General features: G+C 38.7%; 2 protein-coding genes across 2 annotated transcripts; one reads left to right on the top strand and one right to left on the bottom strand.

Moving 5' to 3' along the window:
- Positions 1 to 1298: 1298 nt before the first annotated feature.
- LOC149013010 (protein DYAD-like) lies at positions 1299 to 7315 on the top strand. The gene is made up of 8 exons (XM_089157695.1): positions 1299 to 1467; positions 4183 to 4295; positions 4390 to 5036; positions 5119 to 5505; positions 5603 to 5657; positions 6013 to 6096; positions 6220 to 6879; positions 7049 to 7315. Exons 1-8 carry the CDS (start codon positions 1299 to 1301, stop codon positions 7313 to 7315), a joined length of 2382 nt encoding a protein of 793 aa, XP_089013821.1.
- Positions 7316 to 8581: 1266 nt separating this feature from the next.
- BIOF (biotin F) lies at positions 8582 to 20738 on the bottom strand. Its single transcript, XM_089158947.1, has 11 exons — positions 19996 to 20738; positions 18625 to 18767; positions 18416 to 18523; positions 16428 to 16666; positions 16300 to 16341; positions 15212 to 15299; positions 14288 to 14421; positions 12205 to 12293; positions 9505 to 9655; positions 9336 to 9404; positions 8582 to 9256 (listed from the first exon to the last, which is right to left on the bottom strand). Exons 1-11 carry the CDS (start codon positions 20249 to 20251, stop codon positions 9130 to 9132), a joined length of 1446 nt encoding a protein of 481 aa, XP_089015073.1. The 5' UTR covers positions 20252 to 20738; the 3' UTR covers positions 8582 to 9129.
- Positions 20739 to 21794: the final 1056 nt, after the last annotated feature.

Below are 21794 nucleotides of genomic sequence, written 5' to 3'. Positions count from 1 at the left end.
ATGAGGTTCTTCAATATTTGCCTCTTTCCATTAGTAGAACTAATTGAATCTAGTTTAATTAGCACTAATTTTGGAGGGTAGAAGGAAATATACATTATCTATCTGATGGGAAAAAACTCAGAATAGATTTTATCAACTGACCTAATATTTTTTGTTATATATAATATTCCTCTAAACCATGAAGAAGAAATCGCAAAGTAGATGTTCCAAGATATAACGTACCCAAATATAAAACAATTCTCTATAATTCCTTTCATAACATCCCTGCTTCCATCATGGTTTATGCCATGGCATTTAAGTAGTGCAAAGGTTACCTACAACTAGAGTTTAAAAATTAATTTATGGTGGTTAATAAAATTCATTTTGTTTATTAATAACCATTGGATCTTCTCTCCTATGTCGGTTGAGTGTCGAATTTCTATATTAACTCCTTGTTTGGTTTATCCTCAAATAGTGAAGGCATAAGTTCCAAAAGTTATCTAAAAGGTATAGAGGGAATGTGGGAATTAAGACAATGAGACATCAGAAATCATTAATTCAAGGAACAAAAAATAAATGGCTATAAAAGAAAAATTAGGTTTGCCCACCTTTCTTTCTTTTTTGAAATTACTCTTGTGTATGTTTTAAGATCATATCAATCCTATTGTTAGATACTTATTGTCTTGTCCAAACCTGAATTGGTTCAAATGAATAACTTCTAGCATAGTATTGATGATGAGTGAATGTCTACTATATTGCATTGCTAAAGATGTTATAACTCGGCTGATCTTGAGTTCAATTCCTTCATAAAGGCTACTAACACCCAAGTAGACATCCTATAGCTATGAGAAGTGTGACTGATGATATCATTCATTACCAACCTCACAGTGTCCCCTCACCCCTCTCCTTGAATGGATTGTCACTACGAAGCTATAGTCAAGGTGCACAGGGTCTTACCATCAAGCAACTGGCACTCTGTGAGAAATCGTTTATCTTCTTGTTTCTTTTATACATCTGCTATTGCTTTACCCCTCTTATAAAAGATGTGGGAAGTTGAGTGAGTCTATCGATCATGTTCTTTTAGAGTGTTCTTTTGCAAAGACAGTTTGGTTTGGTAGTGCCTTCTCCTATTGCCCTTCAGTTGAAGAAGTTCATTTACTGTGTAAATGGTTGGATAAATGGTACTAATTAAAGTTCAACAGTAAATAAGAAAAAAGGGAGGCACTGGTACATTGTAGCTTCATTTGTTGGTCCAATGGATTGCAAGGAATGAGCTTATTTTTAACAGAAAAGAGTGGCAACCGGAGGATGTTATTGGAATGGCTCAAGCTGCAACAACCGAGCTTTTAGAAGCTACAAAGGGACAAATGAATCATGGAAGAGCTAACAGGGAGATTCAGCGGTGCTCGCTTCCTCCACAGATGCAGGCTAAGGAGGGTTTTATGATCCATTATGATGCTTCCCAGGCACAGGAAAACGTTAATGGTGGTATGGGTTACGTGATTTTTGATTAGTAAGGATCTATCTTGAAGGCCTTCTCAAAACCCGTTGTGTTTGATCATATTCTTACGGGTGAGGCTTTGGCGTGAGAGTTGCTCTTTGGTTTGCCCTTCAAAATCATGTATCCATTGTTGTTGTTGTTTACTCTAATTGTGAGGAACTAATTCATCTTCTTTGTTGTTAAGCTGCCATTGTGCCTCCATTAGAAGTTGCCTCCATTGTAGATAATATTTTGGTACTCTACAAGAATTTTGAGTCCTACTCTTTCTTGAAAAAAGTTATTTGGTTCTCTAACTAACAATTCCCCCTCTTGCGACGGAATGAAAATTGGTTTTTTTGTCAATGCAGTGTTGGTAGAGTGATAAAATCCATACTTCTCAATGGAGAGATCATGTGTTCGACCCTTGCGGACGACAAGCATCCCCCGGATGTAATCAAGGTGCATAGATATTTTCCTTGTTTTTCATTTTATTTTTTCTTAAATATGTTTAAATTGAAAAAACTCATATGACATGCTTTATAGGTCATAAGGAAAAGTAGGTTACAGTGTTATGCTGTTGGAAAAACCCAACTGAAACGTGACCGGAGTGAGAGTGTGAGACACGGAGACACCCTAGTGCCCTGGAAAAAAACTACAGAACAACAAATATCAGACATCCTTGTCTAGATAGATTCCATTTTAATGGCTAAATAGAGCGAAGGTGTGTCAAAATTCATGGTGTTTAGCTCAACTGATCTCATACATACACTTACAGGCATCACAGTCACAGTAACAGACACTCCCATATGCGCAGAGCACGTATAGAAGGTTCCAACACTTCTACTTAAGCTTTCTTACACATACATTTCTTTCCGTTCTCTTCTTCATCATCTTCTTCTTCTTCTTGTATTTGCTTCCGAAGCTCAGATCTGGATTCTTTTTTCTGCAAATCTGCTCTTGCATTGGTGAGTTGTAGAAGACGGATCGATCTTCTTCCTGGTTCAGAAAGCTATTACCTTTTGATTCTTCTCGTTTTCGTTTAATATCTTGAAAATGGCTTCCGATCACTGTTAGGGTTTCTGCTTGTTCATTTTATTCTTATCAAATAATCTTGAGTTCATAAGACTCTTGACCTCAGTTCTTTTCTGCAGGAACTGCGAAGCTTTAAGCTTTCAACATATTAACTCGCTAAAATCAGGTGAAATACCTCGGGAGAAACCTGCAGGTTGAGGTTTGTTCTTTGTTTTCACTTTTCTTTTCTTTTTCTTTATTTTTTTCCCCCTTCTCCGTTCACCTCCACCCTCTCTCCCCAAATTTCTTGACCATCAGTTTTGGAGTTCGAGGTTTTTATCTGAAATGAATCGATTCGGTTTTCAAGGATCTCGAGTTCTTCATTATCATTTTTATGGACCTGAATACTACTGTAGACCTCCTTCAGGTTGCTGCCACATTTCCTTCTTTGTTTCCTCTGATAACAATCGCATTGGTCAGCGCTTTCAGCCTTTCTTTCTTCCTTCTTTTGCAGTTTCATTTTCTCTAGTGCTATTTGTATTTGTTGCCTCATTCGTTGTTCTTTTTCAGGCGTTCTTCTTCAGATTCAACTGCAATACTTCCTATATATATATGTGTATATAAGGCAAAGGTTTCAGACAACTCTATTCTTTCTTTTCTCTTTACTTAAATCGAAACCTAGAACTAGCAATTCCAATTCAGGCCTTTTCTTCTGCTGCTTTCACTGTTCGTATCTCCACTGTGTTCATCTAATAAAGACTTCCATTTTTGCTTCAACACATCCGACCAAAAAACCTCTTTAATTGTTACTACTTTTACCTGGCTTTCTGCTGCATATTTAATACGTTTGTCTTTCACTCTCTTTGTGTCTCTTGCTCGCTCGTTCTCACGATCTCACCCCAGTGTGTATGCAGGTGTGGATTCGTAACCATGGAAGGGAATCTCTGCAACCAGTAAAGGAACACCGCTGAAGACAGCAATGTAATCACTCTCTCTCTCTCTCTCTCAGACCTGTCATTTTCCAGCATGTTCTTCTTCACCACCACAGAGAATACGGATGGACACGAGTCTTTTGCTTATTGATGTTTATTTTTTGGATTTTGTTGGTAATACGCAGGTAATTAAGTTGATTGTTTTATAAGCACATGTAGTCATGAGACCTGTAGAGACGTCTTTACAAGTAATCCTTAAGTTCTGCGTGTGCGTGTGATCTGATATGAGCACGGTGGTGGTGTTTGCCTTTTATCGTTTTGCAGGAAAACGGATGCTTGACACCGAATTATCACCCCATTACACAGAACTCTTCTGCGGTTAGACACGATCGGACGATGGAATGTAACGTCGCATGCAACGGTATAACAGAAAGGCTCCTCTTCTGACCCGAGATTTGATTCCTTTGGTCTTCGACTGAAAATCTCACTCTCTTTCTGAATTTTCACATATAGGTCCCTCCCTCCGTCACACACGCACCACGCACATACGCACACACACGCACACACTTGAGTTTTTCATCACCTAGGCTCTGACGACAAAAGAGCATAGAACGAAAAGTAAAAAAACGCAAAATGTTATTGTAATGATTGTATAACGTGTCTAAATCAAGAAAATTTGTTTATAAAATTTATAGTTAATTTTGCAATATTCTGGAGTTAGTTACGTAAGTTTTATTAGTCTAATTTTACCCCCTTTTTTTTTTCGTTTATTAAATCTAGAGCCAGAAATTCCAAGCCAAATCGAACCAGAAGTGGGGAATTTCTACGAAGTTGATCATACGAAGCTACCACCGAGATCCCCAATTCAGCTTAAATCAATTCGTATTGTAATGGTAAGTTAATCACGCATGTTGCCTTTGTTTCAATTTTATCGCCAGTGCTAATGATGTCTTGATACCTTCTGGTGGATGTTGACGTGTTGTGCAGGTGACTGAAAAAACGAGGCTCAATGTATCAGTGAAGTTTCCGAGTAATCTCTCCCTCCGCAAATTCTTCAGTAAGGATACATCGGAGGGAAGCTTGCAGGATCTCGCCGTCAAAGTTCAACCTGCTCTAGACGAACAATTCGTCATGGGATCAAAACTGGCGAGAAAAGTTCTCTCGAGATTAGTTCCATTTTCTGAGTTACTGGAACAGAAGCACTTGCAGAGCTTCTGGTTGGTTCCTCTTAAAAAGACTGAGAACCTCAAGTGTGTTGCCAAGGAGGAATTAGTGAATGATCGTATGGTGAAGGGCACATGTTGGTCGGCTCTGATAGGTGAAGGAGAAGTACACTGGGGGGTTCGCAGGCGGGTAACCTTTATCGGTCGGCACAAAGAGAAAACTCCACAACCATTTTTTGCATCTGTCGGTGAAGAAAAGAAGTGGGGAAAGGATGAAGAGAAAGAAGAAGATGCAACTGAAACAAAAACAGAAGAGACAATGCCGGCAATTACAAAGAGGAAACGTGAAAGTTCAAACCGGATTGGAAAGGTAAAATTTGCTCGGGAACGTGAACGAGAAAGACAAAGCGGTTACATCAGCAAACGGCATAAGCCGCTCAGTGGCTCCAAGGATAGGTGGTCCACGGAGAGGTAAGGAACTGAGGTTTTCTTTTTCTCGCTTTAATCAGCTAGTTTACAAGACAGTAATGTCGTTTGCTGATTATGTGTAAAGGTATGAGCTAGCAGAGCAGAAACTACTACAGATAATGAAAGAGAAAGGAGCAGTGGTTGGGCACCCAATGCTTCGGCCAGCGCTGAGACAGGAGGCACGGAAGTACATCGGCGATACAGGACTGCTCGATCACCTGCTGAAGCACATGGCGGGGAAGGTGGCACCAGGTGGCACTGAGAGGTTTCGTCGACGCCATAACCCAGAAGGAGCAATGGAGTACTGGCTTGAGAATGCTGAGCTCGCTAACCTTCGGAAGGAGGCAGGAGTGACCGATCCATACTGGTTTCCACCCCCAGGATGGAAGCCTGGTGACAACCCGTCTCAGCACCAGTGTTGCATAAGGGAGAGGGAGGCGTCCAGGGAAGAATTGGTTCAACTGATCAAGAGGTATCCCATGAGAAATAATTTTGAGTCACTTTACTAATGCATTTTTTTGTTTTTCTTGATTAAGATGACCGGATGGTTAAAATCTCATATTAAACAGCGAAGTGCAGAAGCAGCTCTCAAAAATGCAGGATAGGGAGGCTGCTGCTGCTGCTGTGAGACTACTAGTGTAGATGAGGAAACTCAAAATAATACGGATTCCAGGGCTGCAGCCGATGATCTGCAGTCAGACATGGTCACTGCTGTGGATAATTCGCAGGTATATTGTCTTATTAAATCGAGTTCATTCGAATTAAATAGCTCATGAAGCACGGACCCGCTCTTCCAAAATGATCATGATCTTGGTCTTTGTGCATTAATACGTACTTTCCTAATTAATGGGATTCAAAGGCGGACAATGCTATACTGGGGTTTCAAAGTTCTTAACGCTATTTTTGGCGGATGGGTACTACTTGGAAGATAATATTTTGTTTGCTTGTGCCTTGTGGCCTTGTGCTATTGTTTTCGCAGAAAATATACGAGGACTTAGTAAAGAAGATAGCCCAAGCAGAGCAACACCTGATCGTAATTTCAAACTCGTTGAGTGAAATGAAGGTAATTAATTATATCGAAAATCCAAGATTATGCTATGCGTGCTTCAGGTTCAGGGTGGTTATTTGTTTGTATAAGCGTATAAAGACTGATAGTTGTTAATTTATGTATGGGATATTAATGCAGGGGCAGCTTGGGAAGCTACCTTCAGGACGGATGGAAATGGAAGAAGAGATAGCGAGATCGCATTCACATGTGGTGATAGAAGAGGACGAAAGGGAAAAAGGAACAAAAGAGATGGATGCCGAATTATCTGATGCGGGAAAACATGATGATGCAGAAAGAGAAGAAGAAGTAAAAAAGGCGGCAGAAGCTGCAAAGGCAGAAAAGAGACAGAGGTTGCGCAGTGGGTTCAGGATATGCAAACCGCAGGGAACTTTTCTTTGGCCCAACATGGTGGGCAGCGGCGGGAGCAACATGTTGTCGTCTCCCCCACATACAGGTCATGCCCCACAGTCTCAGGTGGTGGTGGTTCAGGTTGATCATCAGGATCTCCTCATGGTCCCCACCCCTCCCTCTGCCTCTTCCGCCACGTCCGGACCAAGGCTACCTATCAACGTCGCTCCTCCACGATCTCTTCTTCCCATCCGGACTGGTAACAACAGCAGTACTAGGGACCCGAATCAGCCAAGCCCACCCCCAGTGAAACCCTTGGCCGAGAGGAGAGGCTTTGCAACCATGTCGTCCTCACTCGTCATACCTGAATCCACATGCCAGGGAGACAACATTAGTCCTACCAGTGCTGTCACTGTCCCTCCCCGCCATCTCAACCTCGACCTCAATGACGTACGTACGATTACATCTCTTATCTCTTGTCTTTTTTGTCTTAAACTGCTGGGTGCTAGCTAAAAGGACAAAAACACACAAAAGCTACACTGAAGGCTCGAGCTCTTACGAGAATCACCGGAATAAATGCCCCTAGCTAGAACACTAAAATAGTGTCGTTGTTGTGCAGGAATTATGTGCTGCAGCAGGGGAGAAGGAAGACCTTTTTGCTGGATCCGATCATGAGGCGACAGCTGCTAGGTGTGCCAGCACCACGAGGACAAGCGGGGTCCACCAACTGATCCAACAGTATCATAACCAACGGGAGAAAGATCTGCAGCAGCAGCAGCAGTATCACCACCACCACCACTTTCAAGGTAGCTGTCCTTCATCCGTGGCCACCTGGTTGGCTCTGTCCACACCCAATCCTGCCCTAGATGGCCCTAACCGGGGTTAGGAATTGGGATTAGGTCCTTGTGTGGTTGTATGAATTCTAACCCTTCCCTAGCTTGTTCCCTGTTCTCCTGTTTTTTTGATTTTGATCTGTTGGGTTGTTGGGTTTATGGGTGGGTAATGGGTGGGTAAAATGGGCTTGACCATTTGCCATTCCATACTTTACCAGTTAATATTTTGGGTTTATTGGGTGTCTCCTTCACCAGGGTGGGCCCGTGGGTGAAGGATGAGATCCTCCTAGTCCTCATACAGTAGTAGTAGTAGTAGACTAGTAGTATGCTACGTTTAGGTGTCCTCCTAATTAGTAAGTAGACTAGGCTCACGTCTCCTACATCGTTTGTCTTGTCCTTTTACATCTGTCCTTGTTTCTCTAGTCGCCTTACAATTGCATACACGTATGAAAGTATGACTACAATAATGTGAAATCCATACTAGTGAATTCTTCGCTTGGCTTTCCCCTCCATCCTGGTCTCTCTCTCTCTCTCTCTCTCTCTCTACGCTTACTTCCTCTAATTTAATGAACACCGTAACTGACTTAATTTTGAAACATATGTGGCTCATTACAGCAATATAAGTTAATTTACATTCATATTCCTGCACAAAAATAAATTTTAACTCCATAGAACACCATAATTCGCCAAAAAAAATTAAATTTCATTTATCTACAACTACTCCACTGGATGCAACGCTAAATTTCCAAGTAAGAATAGAATCCAGGAGGATCGGCCTTGCCTTGTTGATTGATAACCCGATGTGAATTCTTATCCGAACTAACCAATGGGGGCAGGGGATCTGGAAATGCGAGGGTAAAAATGAACAACGCTGGTTTCTCAACTAAGCTGATCCAGACAAAACTCAGCTCGGGTTTTATTCTTCGTCAAAGGACAACCACATACACTATGATCTATCCAATTTCACCCGAACAGAAGAGTGAAAAGACATTGGAAATATCACGAGGATACCAGTGGGAGTACTTTCCACAACGTTAATTTGTTTACTTAGAAGATGATGGCAACAGAAATATCCTTCATACTACAACAGGTTCATCAATATTATCAGGCAGATGCCATCTGATTTTTATTCATTAGTTTAATTAATTAGCCTTTATTTTATAACCAAGGCGATCACACCCCCATTTCTTATATTTATCTTCAACTTCTTATGACTATGGTTGTACCATTGCAATAAAAATGTCAATCTAGTGATTGATTACATAATATTTATTGAGATGATGCAACCATAAAGGAAAATTCGAGATCAGTGGATCCACCATTCCACCCACCCTTTAACTTTGTCTTAATTTATTATTGTGAGTGAATTCTTCTGAAGTGTCTTACTTCAGAAGGATATATAGTGTCTTGCTTCAGATGGATATAACAGTTTTGAATTCAGTAGAGTAATGAGTCTAATGACAAGAAATCAACTAATATTACATTGTTAGATGTAATGGCTTTCCCAAATTCTTCCTATTCTTCAATTAATCAAAAACAAAAAAGTAACTAAACACTAGTAACACATACACTTAATAAACCAGAGAAGCTGATGCCAACTTCTTTTTGGGATCAATTAAGCAACTGATATTTCAGTCACAGACAATGGACCTGATAAGCTGGTGTCACCTTTATTAATTACTAGTTGTTTCTTCCGGCGGACCTGAAATCCCTGTTTCCGATCCAAAATGGGTCAGAATTTATCTCCAACAACTCTAGAAATCGGCCTCAGGTCTGAAAAATTAGTTGGCAATTCTAGGGCTCCTTAGCATGAATTGCCAGTAACTATGAGAAGAGGCTTCACTCTTGTATCAGGAAATATCATGTTTTAAAGTCTTGCATGTCCATCAAACTTTGTAGCATTAAGTCCTGGTAAGCTGATATAGTGGGAGAGTGCCTCTGTGAACTGCTTCAAATCATCTGTTGTATGTGCTGCACTAAGCGTTATCCTTAGCCTAAAACAGAAATCTTGCTTAGGAACATGTGTTAATTACTTGATCAAACCAAATGAATAACAGAAATCATGCCAAGTACCTGCATGAGTTTGGAGGCACCGTGGGAGGTCTAATTGCCGTTACATGAAAACCATATTCGAGCATATGCCTGAAAGATTTTAGTCAAAAAGGTTAGTAGCAGAAGTAAGAGAAGACAGTAGCAGTAGTCAAACCGTCAAAGACGAGAGAGAATGATGAGATAGACAGACCTGCTCGCACGGAGTGCCTTCTCTTCACTCCCAACAACAAGAGAAATGATTGGACTTGTAATGGGAAGTCCAGTCAGGGAGCGGAAGTCTTGCACACGGCTCCAAATTGCCTTTCTACGCCACATTTCCTTTTTAGCCACAATAAGAGCAGCTGCAAAGTTATACTCCATTAATAACCAGAAGAATCTGTACCGAAGAAGCAATAAATCATCATTCAAAGTGTAGTGGTATCCATCCAAAACAAAGTCATCATTTGAAGATCACCAAGTTTCTGGAAGGAAACCACAATTTCAAGGTAAAATTACTTGAGGAAAATAAGATAAAGACACCAAGTGCTTGTGTCTAACCCACATCCGAAACAGAAAACTACTTCCCTTACCATTTTGCCAAAACTATTCATTGTGAAAGTATCTTAGCGTATTAAAGACCATAATAAATTAGGCATGCAGTTGAGAGACTGAAATCTTAATTAAGAAGAGTTATGGATAGGCCAGATCTGTACTCCTTGCAAGAAAAGCAAGGATGACATGTGATCCAATAAAAACTAAAATTCATATAATGCAACCTAAGTTCTCAAATCACTGTTTTGGATATAGACCCACCAAAATGATAGACACATAAAATAATGAGCTAAACAGCTTCAGAACACAAGAGAAACAGATAAATGGCAACCTTGAGGACTAGGTAAAATCATCTCATAAAAATGATAAGAACTGTAGTTTAATGGCAGCCAGAATGGCTTTAATATAGTACAATTATGCCGCTAGCAGACACCAAAATAAGTTGTCTCATAAATGTTACCAGCTACACTTTGAACAAATAAACACAGAGTACACATTGACATACTGGTTTCTAGATACCTAAGACATGGAGCTTATTCGGGTTTTGAATTTCAGTTGAACCAGAAAGCAGTGAAGAGGAAAAAGAAAAACATATTTAGAAGATGTTTGCCAAGTAACCACCAGCAACTCAGATAATAATGGCATTATGGTTGAGAGTCAATTTAATGGGTCGAGAATAACTGCTCAAAATACGTTCAAAATATAAAGGTGAGTTCAGGAGTTAAGGATGTATCCTATTAACAATATAGGATACTTGAGGTTTCAAAACAACAGTGAAATCAGAAACTTAAAGGTCCAATATGATCAACATAAAAATTCAAAGTAAATGATCATATTTCCAGATAGACTAACAATCTATTGTAGTAACCAGATTCTGAATCTCTGATATTTAAAACAAGAAAAATCTATAATGAAAACATCGGAGAAATTGAAATTTCAATAAGTAGGGTATGCACAAGAAAAGAAAAGAAACAAAAAAAAAAAAGACTTGATATATGATGAACAAGTTGAAGAAGAATGGAAGGGAAGCAGAATGACATGGATAAACTTTGCCAAAATCACAAATGATTTGCCTTTTACAAAATATAGAGGCAGCAAAGCCAAACTTTGTTCATCATAGAAATCATGAACAGGCTCTTTGCCCTCTACATTATTATCCAGACTTGCTGGAAACTAATAGATGATTCACCTAAGAAAGGTAGTAACAATCAGAATCAATGCCTTCCAAAAAGCAAGTATTGACAGAGCAGGATACCCAACTATGATTGGATTCCTTTTACTAAATTTTGGTTGAAACCAAAACCAAGACAAGATAGCATCGTACTCTGAAAGATTCCTGGTTTTTCAACAGAGTTTCGACAATTTTTCAGAAGATCAACAGTTTTCAATCAACACTAAGTTTTGATCAAATTTAACCAATTTCAACCAACCCAGTTTCATTAATTTCAACTAGTCTTGGTAGTTCTCACCAGTTTCTATGGTTTCAATCTGTATTGCCCAGCCCATCACATGTCAAATGTTACCCGAAAGATCCCTGGCTTTGACCAGTTCCCACCAAGTCTTGGTCGATGGGAGAAACCTTAGTTGGAACTGAAATCTTTAACCTTGACTGAAATGGCAAGTCAACTGAAAGACCTCTTAGCTGTAGGCCATTGTAGTTTCCTAATCTAATCTAACTTCCTTAGATTAAAATAGAAAAAGCAGGACCCAAAATAACTCCTATGATTTCAAATGAACCAAAACTGAATGCCGGTTCAGTTTTGAACACAAGAATGGCTTAAAAGCACAACTGTAAGTCACATTATGGGTCTGGATTTGCTCCCATGATGGTTACTTATTTGAGTACTACTGATCTGCATTAGATATCTGGTGTATATTCAAAATCAGTTATGCCTTACATTTCTATTCAAATGGGCAACGCTTAGACACTTGGTTGCTAAAAAAAAAAAATTTACAAGGTTCATCCAGTAGACGAGCCTCATTCAACATTTTAAGAAACCACGTCTTCTAGATGATGGACGAAGTCAAAACATCGAACAATTAACACATTAATCCTACATTGTTATATTATCAGTTTCTCTTTAATTTAAGCACATCACATTCCTCACACAATCCAGGTCTTACAAATCAACATGTATGAAGGATGCAAAGAAAGATAATTACGGAATATGCAAGAAGGTCTCCAACTCTAAAACAAGGTGAGAAATGATAAGATTGCCTGAAGTATTATTTGATTAGACGGATCTGATCAATATGTCTCCATCCGCAAGGCAATATATATTCTTTAAATTAGGAAAAATGTGCCAAAAATAAGATAAAAAACAGAAATGATGCAGGTAAGAAATGTAGGACACAGTACCATGTGCAGCAGCAACAACAGGAACTGGTGAAGAAGTTGAAAATATGAAAGAACGACCCTTTGATTGAAGGAGATGCTTCCACTTTTTGCTGTTCAATTGGCATCCACTAACAAGTTAGAAGGATCTCAGCAAAAGTTACAGGTGTTAATAATCAGTTCCAATTTGGGGACAAATTTTAAGAATATCTAAGCCCCCCCCCCCCCCCCCCCCAAAAAAAAATAATAATAATAATAAGAAATTATCATAAATTGTTAAAGGCCATGTAGCATGTGGGAACACTTAGGTGCCTCTGGAAAATCACGCCACTCCATGCATGTGTCCAGGGACTACCATTTTCACATACTCTGTATTAGCCCCCCACTTAAATGCCAGACCTAATAAAGAACATCCTGGGATTTTCTTTCTACCAGAACAGAGGACACTTGTGAAGTTGTTATTCAACAGCAATGTGTTAGGACACTAATGTGGAGGGGCACTGTAGGGGCAGGTGAGTTAGTAGGGGATCATTTCCACCCAACCATGTGAGGGACAGAATTGAAGGACAACAACACATGGCAAGGACTTATTGGGGAGCGGGGGGAGCGGCTAGTTACTGTTAAGAATATTAGGAGGGAATGGCTGAGGTGGAAAGGAGTTTGTCAGGATTTGCTGGATCTGCTTCGGGGTATTGGTTTGAGGGTATATTAGGGGAAGTAGGGGGGGAGAATTTTGTAAGGGAAGTGGATGAGCAGTGCCCGTAGGGAAGAGGTTCACTCTCAGGTTAGGGGTAATTAAGTTGAAAATATGCAGGGTGTGGGAGATCTTGTATTTACAGGCTGATTAATCCATTTTTCTAATGAATTAGTCCAAGAATTACTTGTTACGTTCTTGTGTATGCATTTCAATTACTCTGTGTGTGTGTGTGTGTGTGTGTGTGTGTGCGTGAGTGAGTGATTTTGCTGAGCTGCCATGAGTTGGATTTACAGGGCAGATATCAGGGGTCTTATCACAATGCTTGGGTTAATCATTGAAGAGTGACAAATGAGATAAATAGAGACTGTAAGCTCCCCATTAACATCTTCAACCTATTAACCTTTATAGAAACAGAGAAAAAAGAGACCAATGGCGTGCTATCAAGCAAAACCTGGACAAGGATCAGGTTGATTAATGTGTATGTCATGCCAACAACCTGTTATATTACTTAAGCAATTAAACAGATTGTTCGTTCATCACAAAAAAAAATCACTGGCAAATCTCATGAATACAAGCCATGTACGTCAAATATCTCATAAATCCTAGAACATGAAGAACGTACTTTTTAGAACATGGAAAGAAGAGGATACATTTTGGGCTCACCAATAATGGGGTGAAGAAACAGAAAAGGATAAGAATCAATGGTTAATCGTTCAATGCAGTGTGGGACCCAAAATGGTAGTGCTTTTTGATAAGGCTGGGACAGGAAAAATCGTGCCATGTAAGCAGACTCAAACTGACTGTCATTAATGAACCAAATATGGAATTGTCATGAATCAGAGCCTATTACTTTCCATCAAACAAACACAGCCTCAATATTCCAGAACAAAGGAATTGGCATGAATCAGAGCTCAAAATCTCTTTGTTTTGTCTTTTCTCACATGAGGAATTTATTGTGTATGAGAAGGGAAAGAATCCGCAGACTGGAATCTCTTTTAGAAATCCAGACAGAAGATAGAAAAAAGGCTACACATAGAAACAATCAGAACAGACAAAGATATATGGATGTCTGAAAATCAGCAAACTGGATATTCCTGAAGGAAATACAGGATCAGAAGTTCAGGTTAATCCATTCTGTAAACTACGGACAAAAATTAAAAGGGAAGGTCTCCATGAAGACCATGCTGCTAGCCAGCAAAAGGATCTGAGTGTCAGGTTAATCAAATTGATCAAACTGCTCAACTCAACAAATTGGTGGTTCAGGTCGCCATGCTCAACCAATTTTCACATGCCCATAAACTTCTTTTAAAGAATACCATCTATTAGTGGAGAACAATGGAGAACACTTCCAGTTGCTGAAATTTCAAAGAATAAACAATGGGAAACCAAAGAAACATTAAAGCTGATTACCTGCAAGACACAAACCCACCATGGCAGCCCGCAGCTTTACTAAGAGTTCCTATGCATATGTCAACATCACTTTCGCAGTTAAACTCCTCAGATACTCCCCCTCCATTCTCACCACAAACTAATGATCCATGGGCCTGAAACAACCCTTGACAAATGTAAGAATAACTGCTCAATCACTAGGAAATAAAGTACCAGAATGGGATGATGAAAGAAGTCATCCTCCCTACCTGTGCCATGTGAGAGTGGACCTTCCATCCCCACCTCCCAGTTCGAACATCAAGTTCTATGCAATCACAAGGCAGGACAAAGCATCTCAAAGGGGAAACTTCAGTAAATACACCAGGTGCATTATTTAACATGAAGTACATCACCAAATGAATATATTCTAGGATGCTTGTCACAACCTCATAAATGGCATGACAGAGGTTGGGACAACGATTGCAGAATGAAGGATCCAGGCTCATGTCATGTACAAGCAGGCATACAAAGAAATGTGGATAAAATAGCCAACAGGCATTCAGATATGGACCAATTTCCCTGATTCCACATGAGCATATCATAGAAACAACTAAGTTGTGTCCCAGCTAAATGGGGTCGGAAACATGATCCTTGCCCTCCAGTTAAGGTCTATTAAAGATCATACATGATAATTGATACAACTATACCACATCACCAAATATGCTGTCTTGAACAATGTTTTAGTCCAAAGGAATGCCACTGCAGAAATTAAACTTCAAGGCCCAAGAAGTCCCCTTGAAGCCATGTGTGTTTCATGCATGACATGGCTGGGAGAACTACTTGTTATTGTCCACCCTCATCAGAATGCAGCCTCCACCCCACCCCCCCAAGAAAATAAAAGGGGAAAAAAAAAAAGAAAGGGATAAACCAAAACATCTTTAACATGGTCAAAGAAATAGCACTTACATCATCGATAACTAATAAAAATCCATGCTTCTTGCGAAGCTCTGCTAGTTCAACCATTGGTGCAAAATCTCCATCCATACTAAATAAGCTGCAAGAGAAACAATAATTAATGCATGGAAATACAGTAAGATAAAAAGTTGAGATCAATAACCTCCTAGTTTTCAACTTCAAGTGCATAATTGACATTTTATTCAGCAGCACATCGATTCAAGCTTATCCTCCACTAAACACAACTATAATTACATCAAAACTTATATTGAATCTTGTGACTCACACATGCATAAATATTTTGTAGTAGCATCAGTATACCAAACCTCTCCTGCTATATCTAGAAAATATATAGGAGCATATACTGAAACATTTTAGAGCTACAAAAGTAGAATTGAACTTAATCCAGATATCTCTCTTAATGAGAATATATTGGATTTTGCATGACATAATCCTCATCCAGTTACACAATAGTCTTTTTTAAGCCTTCACCTATTTTGTAACTCACCAAAGTTCTTTGATGGACACTGTCGTTTGTCTACTTTCAAGGCTTCCCCTAATGTTTCTTAAAGCAGTAAAACTTCCTTAACAATCTGACATAAGAGCAAGAGACCCTAGGATCCAAGTGTCCAAACAATCCAAATTGCCACATTGCAGATATTTGGACCATTAAAGAAAGAATTTGTTTTATCTTCTTCTTTTATTATTTATTTACTCTTCAATTATTCACAACATTAGTAAATAGTAGTCGAGGTGTTGCCTAGGCGTCCAGTCACCTTGGTTGACTTGACACCTAGGGCGCCTTCTTTGGTATCAACTTGATCTTTTACCCTCTGCAACACCTTGGACCACGTAGGCACTATGCCGACTATGACTTAAGGTGAGCCACTCTGACAAATTTCTGACAAGGGATCATAGTTATAATTTTAATGGTTGAGCTGTCATACAATAAACAAACAGATCTCTAACTTGCACTTAAATTGATAACTACCTATAGAAAAGGTTGGATCCACAGACCATTATTACCCTCCTGACACAAATCAAATACTCATCTAGCAAAACTGGCACTAAAAGAAAGATTCATAATGATCTTGACTTACCTATCAGTCACAACAACTTTTTTCTTCATCATGCAACTTGATCTGTTAAATACCAGATGCATGATTGTGTTAGAAAACTGGATAAAGTGAATTAAATAGAAAATTCAAATAGTAGCAAGAAAACATACAAAAGAGCATCAAGATGGGACATGTCACAATGTCTATACACAAAGACCTCTGCACCTCCTTGCCGCTCAGCAAGACGAATACCATCAATAATAGATGCATGGTTCAGAGCATCAGAAAAAAAGGCTACCCTTTCATTCTTCAATGGTTTCCCTCCATAAGCTAAGAGAGATGCAACACTCCCAATCGTAACCATTACAGCCATGTTGGCTGCAAAGCCTGTAGGGCAGAGAAGGCAATCCTGGAGAATTACCAAAGCACAAAATTCATTAGTTTTTGGTAGAAAGTCCCAGGAATGTCACAGATGTGCAAGGCGCTGGTTAACAGCCCATGGGTTTCCAACGATTTGAATCCCTCTGTGCCATGTTTCATCCTGAATCTCAAAAATTAATCCATTAAAGTATTTAATGTGGCAATATCAACTAACCTATTTACACATTGTTTGCATGGTAGGGCTTCATGATCTTCAATTTTAGGGCTGCAATGTGTAAATAGGTTTAGTCGATATTTACACACTGCAAACAATGCCCTAAAAGTGAAGATCACCAAGCTCATTAAGTAGGTCATTTGCCTAGCCTCAAAATTGGATATTTGGTTTCCCCCCCCCCCCTAATTAATGATTAGGTTCTTCCCAAACACACCACCCACTCCCATTCCAACTGGGAGAAAGAAAGAAGGAAAAAAAAAAGCACTTTCTTCCATGTACTATTCTGGTGATCTTTCAACATCTCCCCATTCCACCATCAGATCGAGATCAACTTTTGGGGTATTGAATACCGTAAAAAGTGTAGTACAAGGGTATACTTGCCATGACCTTGCTTATGAAGTCATATGAGCCAGTACATTAACATTAAGAGGAACATCTAACTACCAAGTCTTTATTAATTCTCATAAATAGACACATACTACTGCCAATTGGAGGTTAACAGCATTCCCTCCAATTCATAACACTGTCCCTTGGTACCATCTATTCTTTTTTTCTTCTTCCCTCTTTATATCTGCATCATTATTGTTGATTTGTATCTGAAACTGTTAGTCTCATTCTTCCACCAGCCACCCATCCATTAAACTCTAAAGCAATTGGCTGATGTTTGGCGTTATTTGGCACATCTTCTTTTTTTCACCTCGATTAATATTTACTTTAAAAATGCATCATTTACTTGTATTCCATTTCTCTTTTCAACGTTGACATCAGAATCCTCCTCTGATAATTCCCCTGAATTTGTGTGAAATCTTTTAGCTAAAAAACTATATTAAATACATTGTCAGATATAATATTTAGATCTTCTGAAAGAAAAAAGGTTAAATGCTAATAGAAAGGAGGCAGTCCATATCCAGCGGCTTTTAAGGCAGTCAACTATCAATTAGCAACGAGAATCTTTTGGGAATGATTCACATCTACACGATGCACATTCCAAAGCCAAGGGAGACTTGGTCATTGTAGAAAAAATTCAGATGTGCTGCAGCATAAGTATGTTCATACATCAGATGCAGTCTTTAGATATGCATGAAAGCATAGTTGTCACAGCATCATGGCAACCCTAAGGTAGAGGAGGGGGCCAAGACACATCATACAATATGACACCAACAAGGCATCAAGGCAGCCAAGGACAATTCAGCAGTGAAAGAAGATTCAGAAATAAAAAAAGCGTGAATGAAAGGAAGTTTTGAACATTCAAAGTTCAACAAAATGAATATTAGTACTCTGCTCTTTAGATGAATCCATGGTACAAAGTAGGCCAACATTTAGAACTATTTTAACTTTCACAAAAATAAACCCATTGAGTTCTACCGGGAAAAAAAATCATTAAATTAAAGAATTCTGAAGTTGAAAATTAACAAAGGATTAAGTATCACATGTCCATTATAAGGTTGAATATTTCCATCTGGTGAACTAACCAAGCGAATCTTAGGAGTATATTTTGCATAGAAAATTCAGATCAACTAAAACATAAAAGAAGCCAAATTCATTTAGTAAGGAATACGTTACCTCTTTTTTCTTCAAATCCGCCAAGCAAGACTCTAGCAGCCTATGGTAATTGGTGTACCCACATATCAAAGCAGAGCCTCTTGGACCCATTCCATGTTCTTGTGCTGCCTGAGAAAAAGGGTTTAAAAGGTTAGAGTAATAGGGGTACAGTACAGGTAATTTATCTTTGAGAAAGCAAAAGTAACAGCACAATGAGCTACTATGTACACCTTTGCAGCAGCCTTCCGAACAGTTGGATGAGAACTCAATCCCAGGTAATCATTTCCGGAGAAAAGAAGTAACTTCTTAGATCGCTGTGGGCAGAGCCCAGTATGTCCATCCATGATGCCTTGTCTATTGATAACTTCATCTCCTATAAGAACAAACAAATCAAATTCAAAATGCAACCAAGTGGTAGATGCAGAACCCCAACCCCCCACCCAAAAAAAACAAAAAAATAAAAAAAACTGAGAGAGGTCAATAAACATGATACCAGTCTGGCAGGGAAGGGTAAAAAAGAAAAGAAAAAAAGCAACCTGTTTCACTGTTGCCATAGTGGGACAATGAGAGTTATGTGTGTAAATGGTGATGTTTCTTATTATGTTGGAACATCCCAGCAAAGCTACAACGAACCCCTAAACACACACACACACAGATAGAAAAACCCTGTGAAGCCAAGGTTTTTTTTTTTTTTTTTGGGAGTGAATAAATAAATATTATAAACTCACCTGAGGGAAAGAAAGAAGGGGGGGGGGGGTGAGCCTACACTAGACAGATCTAGGAGGATAGAATAGAGAAGAATCTAAGTCACACATAACAACATGTATGTTCCTTGGGCTATCTACAAGAGGCTTGTGAGGTAAAAGGGAGAGTTTGGAGGAAATGTTCTTGGAGATGGCTTTCAAAATATGATCTGGAGATCTAGATTTGGAAATCCAACTGCAGAGGTTGCGCTCCATCCAAATGAAGAGAAATGAAGCAATGAGCATGAGCTTCCGCGTAGTGAAGCTGTGATACATCTTATTTCTTTTTTGAAAACTAATGGGAATCTAGTTGATATATACCAAACACTCGATAGAGAAAGGGAAAATTCACATATACCAGTGAAGATTTATTTTGCATACCAAACTTGAATTGAGATATTTTGATGTCAGACGTACTTAAAGCCAAAGGTATGATTACACGAGGACATCATGATAAAGCACCTAACTTCAGACAACCAGAAGTACCACAAAATCCAATGGGTTGTAAAGTTGAAGCCTTATTGTAATTTTCTACATATATAAGAACCTGCAATCCCTTTCACTTGCTAGTCCATAACTTTTAAAACCACAACTTACCAAAGATAAGAAAAAGAGTAAAACAAGAATTTCGTCATTTTAAAGCTTCAATAATTATACTAACAAACAATTAACAGACACAACCAACAAGACAAAATCTGTTCTGAAAACATTCTTGTGTTCTGTGGTGGGTTCTTCCTTCTTTTTCAAGATATAATTGTGATACACAAAACTTAGGGCTGTATACTGAGAAATGAAACGAAACAGCAGACTGTAGTAACCAAAAACAAAGCATGAATCAAGTAAAGGCTAGAATCTCACCAGAACTAGTAACGTCGTCTATCCACTTCTGAAATGTGGGTTCTGCAATTTCAACTTCCACAGAAGCTCGGTCCCACGGACGCAACCCATCAAAAGTTTGAAACTCCGCGGAATCTATATAATTCTTCACTTCTTTCTCAAATGGGTTTGATTCAAGCCTAGGTAGAGAAATGGGTCTGAGAGATCGAAGGACCTTCAGTGATTCGAGTCTCGAAAGAGCCTGCTCGACCCAGTAATCCCACGAATTCGTCAGCATTTCCTTACACTCACAGAGCAGATGAGAGAGACTCTGGTCGTGGGTAGATGGATTAAAGTCTAACAATTTGAGTTATTAGTTATATGAAACAGTACGTCCTGCTCATCATCAGCTTGCTTTAACCTCCTCTATTATATCGAAAAAATAAAAATAAAAATCCCAAGAATACCCACTTGCGTAGAAGGGCAGGCAGCCTTGAAGTTGGAAGTTGGAAGTTGGAATGAGCTCTTCTGTCTGCCCCCATGAAAAGCATGAGGCGTCTACCAAAATCAGAACTCACATTTCTTCGGAGACATCGACAACAGCAAAGAAATTGTACAAACACCAAAATAGAATTCAATGTTATTTTGACTACCTTTTTTCTACTAATTTTTACTGAAAATTGTACAAACGAAATTGTTTGCATGGATTAGCTAGCTCGTGCAGGAACATTTTGTACTTCATTAGACACACGGTGACCTTGAAGAAGAAAACCCTAATTTTTTATTTAGAAATGTTTTTAATGTGGATACTTCTTATATAAGCAAGATTCATAAATCGCATGCCCGATTAATTGAATCTTGAACTGGCCGCCATTGTTGAATATGAATATCAATGGACCGCTCAAGAAGAAATGTTTGAATTGGATACTTTTTAAATTAGTCCAAATTTGAGTTTTTTTTTTTTATCAAAACTTTGCCTCAACGGAAATGAACATGAGGTATCTGAACCAGTCATAGATAACTAAAGAAGGGAGGAATTTCACCCCCACAGATCTTTGGGCCAACAAAGGAGTTTTGATCACCTTTTCTGATGGAGAGCACAGACTGATAGTTTTATAACAACAAATTATGTGAAGTTTATGAATAAAAAATAATAAAAAGAATTTTTAAAAAATAAATCTCATCACCTAACCCTAGGGACCCTCATATAATTTGTGATTAACAACCATCAGGGAAAGCATAGAGTACTCCTTGTCAGAGGAGACAATTAGGATTTCTGATACGGCTGCTTGACAATACGAATGAAGGTAACATATGTCATATGAGAGCAGAGGTAGTAATCCATGATTCTAATACCAACAAAACAAGTCACTTTCAGTCTAATTCTATAATAATCTATTATAAATCAACTTATGGTTTTGTGTTTTTTTTTTATTTATTTATTTGTAGTCATCTTATGCTAAACAAGTATATTAAAAACTCACAACTACTTCTCTCAAGGATGTTGATGTTGAATAAAATAACATCACTTGTTAGGTTTTGAAACAATTGAGTAGAGTCAATATCGTATAATCTCAAACGATTGGTTCAATTAGTAAAAAATCAATGCTTTATACAATGTGATTAAGAATTTGGATCTCTTTGATGCTAAGGGCATAGCCTTACCACATATTTGCATAATTATAAAATTATTCATAACATATAATTGAGATGCGTACAAATTACCTCCATAAGGATGCAGGACAAATTCCACTACATGTAATTGCCTACATGTAGGTGTTTTGATATATCTATATATATATATATTTTTTGTACGAGGTGTTTTGATCTTCTAAATATTT

Source organism: Hakea prostrata, chromosome 6 (assembly GCF_041222555.1).
Source record: "Hakea prostrata isolate BN-2017 chromosome 6, UWA_Hpros_2, whole genome shotgun sequence".
Lineage (NCBI taxonomy): Eukaryota > Viridiplantae > Streptophyta > Magnoliopsida > Proteales > Proteaceae > Hakea > Hakea prostrata.
This window is presented reverse-complemented; position numbering and strand designations above follow the sequence as displayed.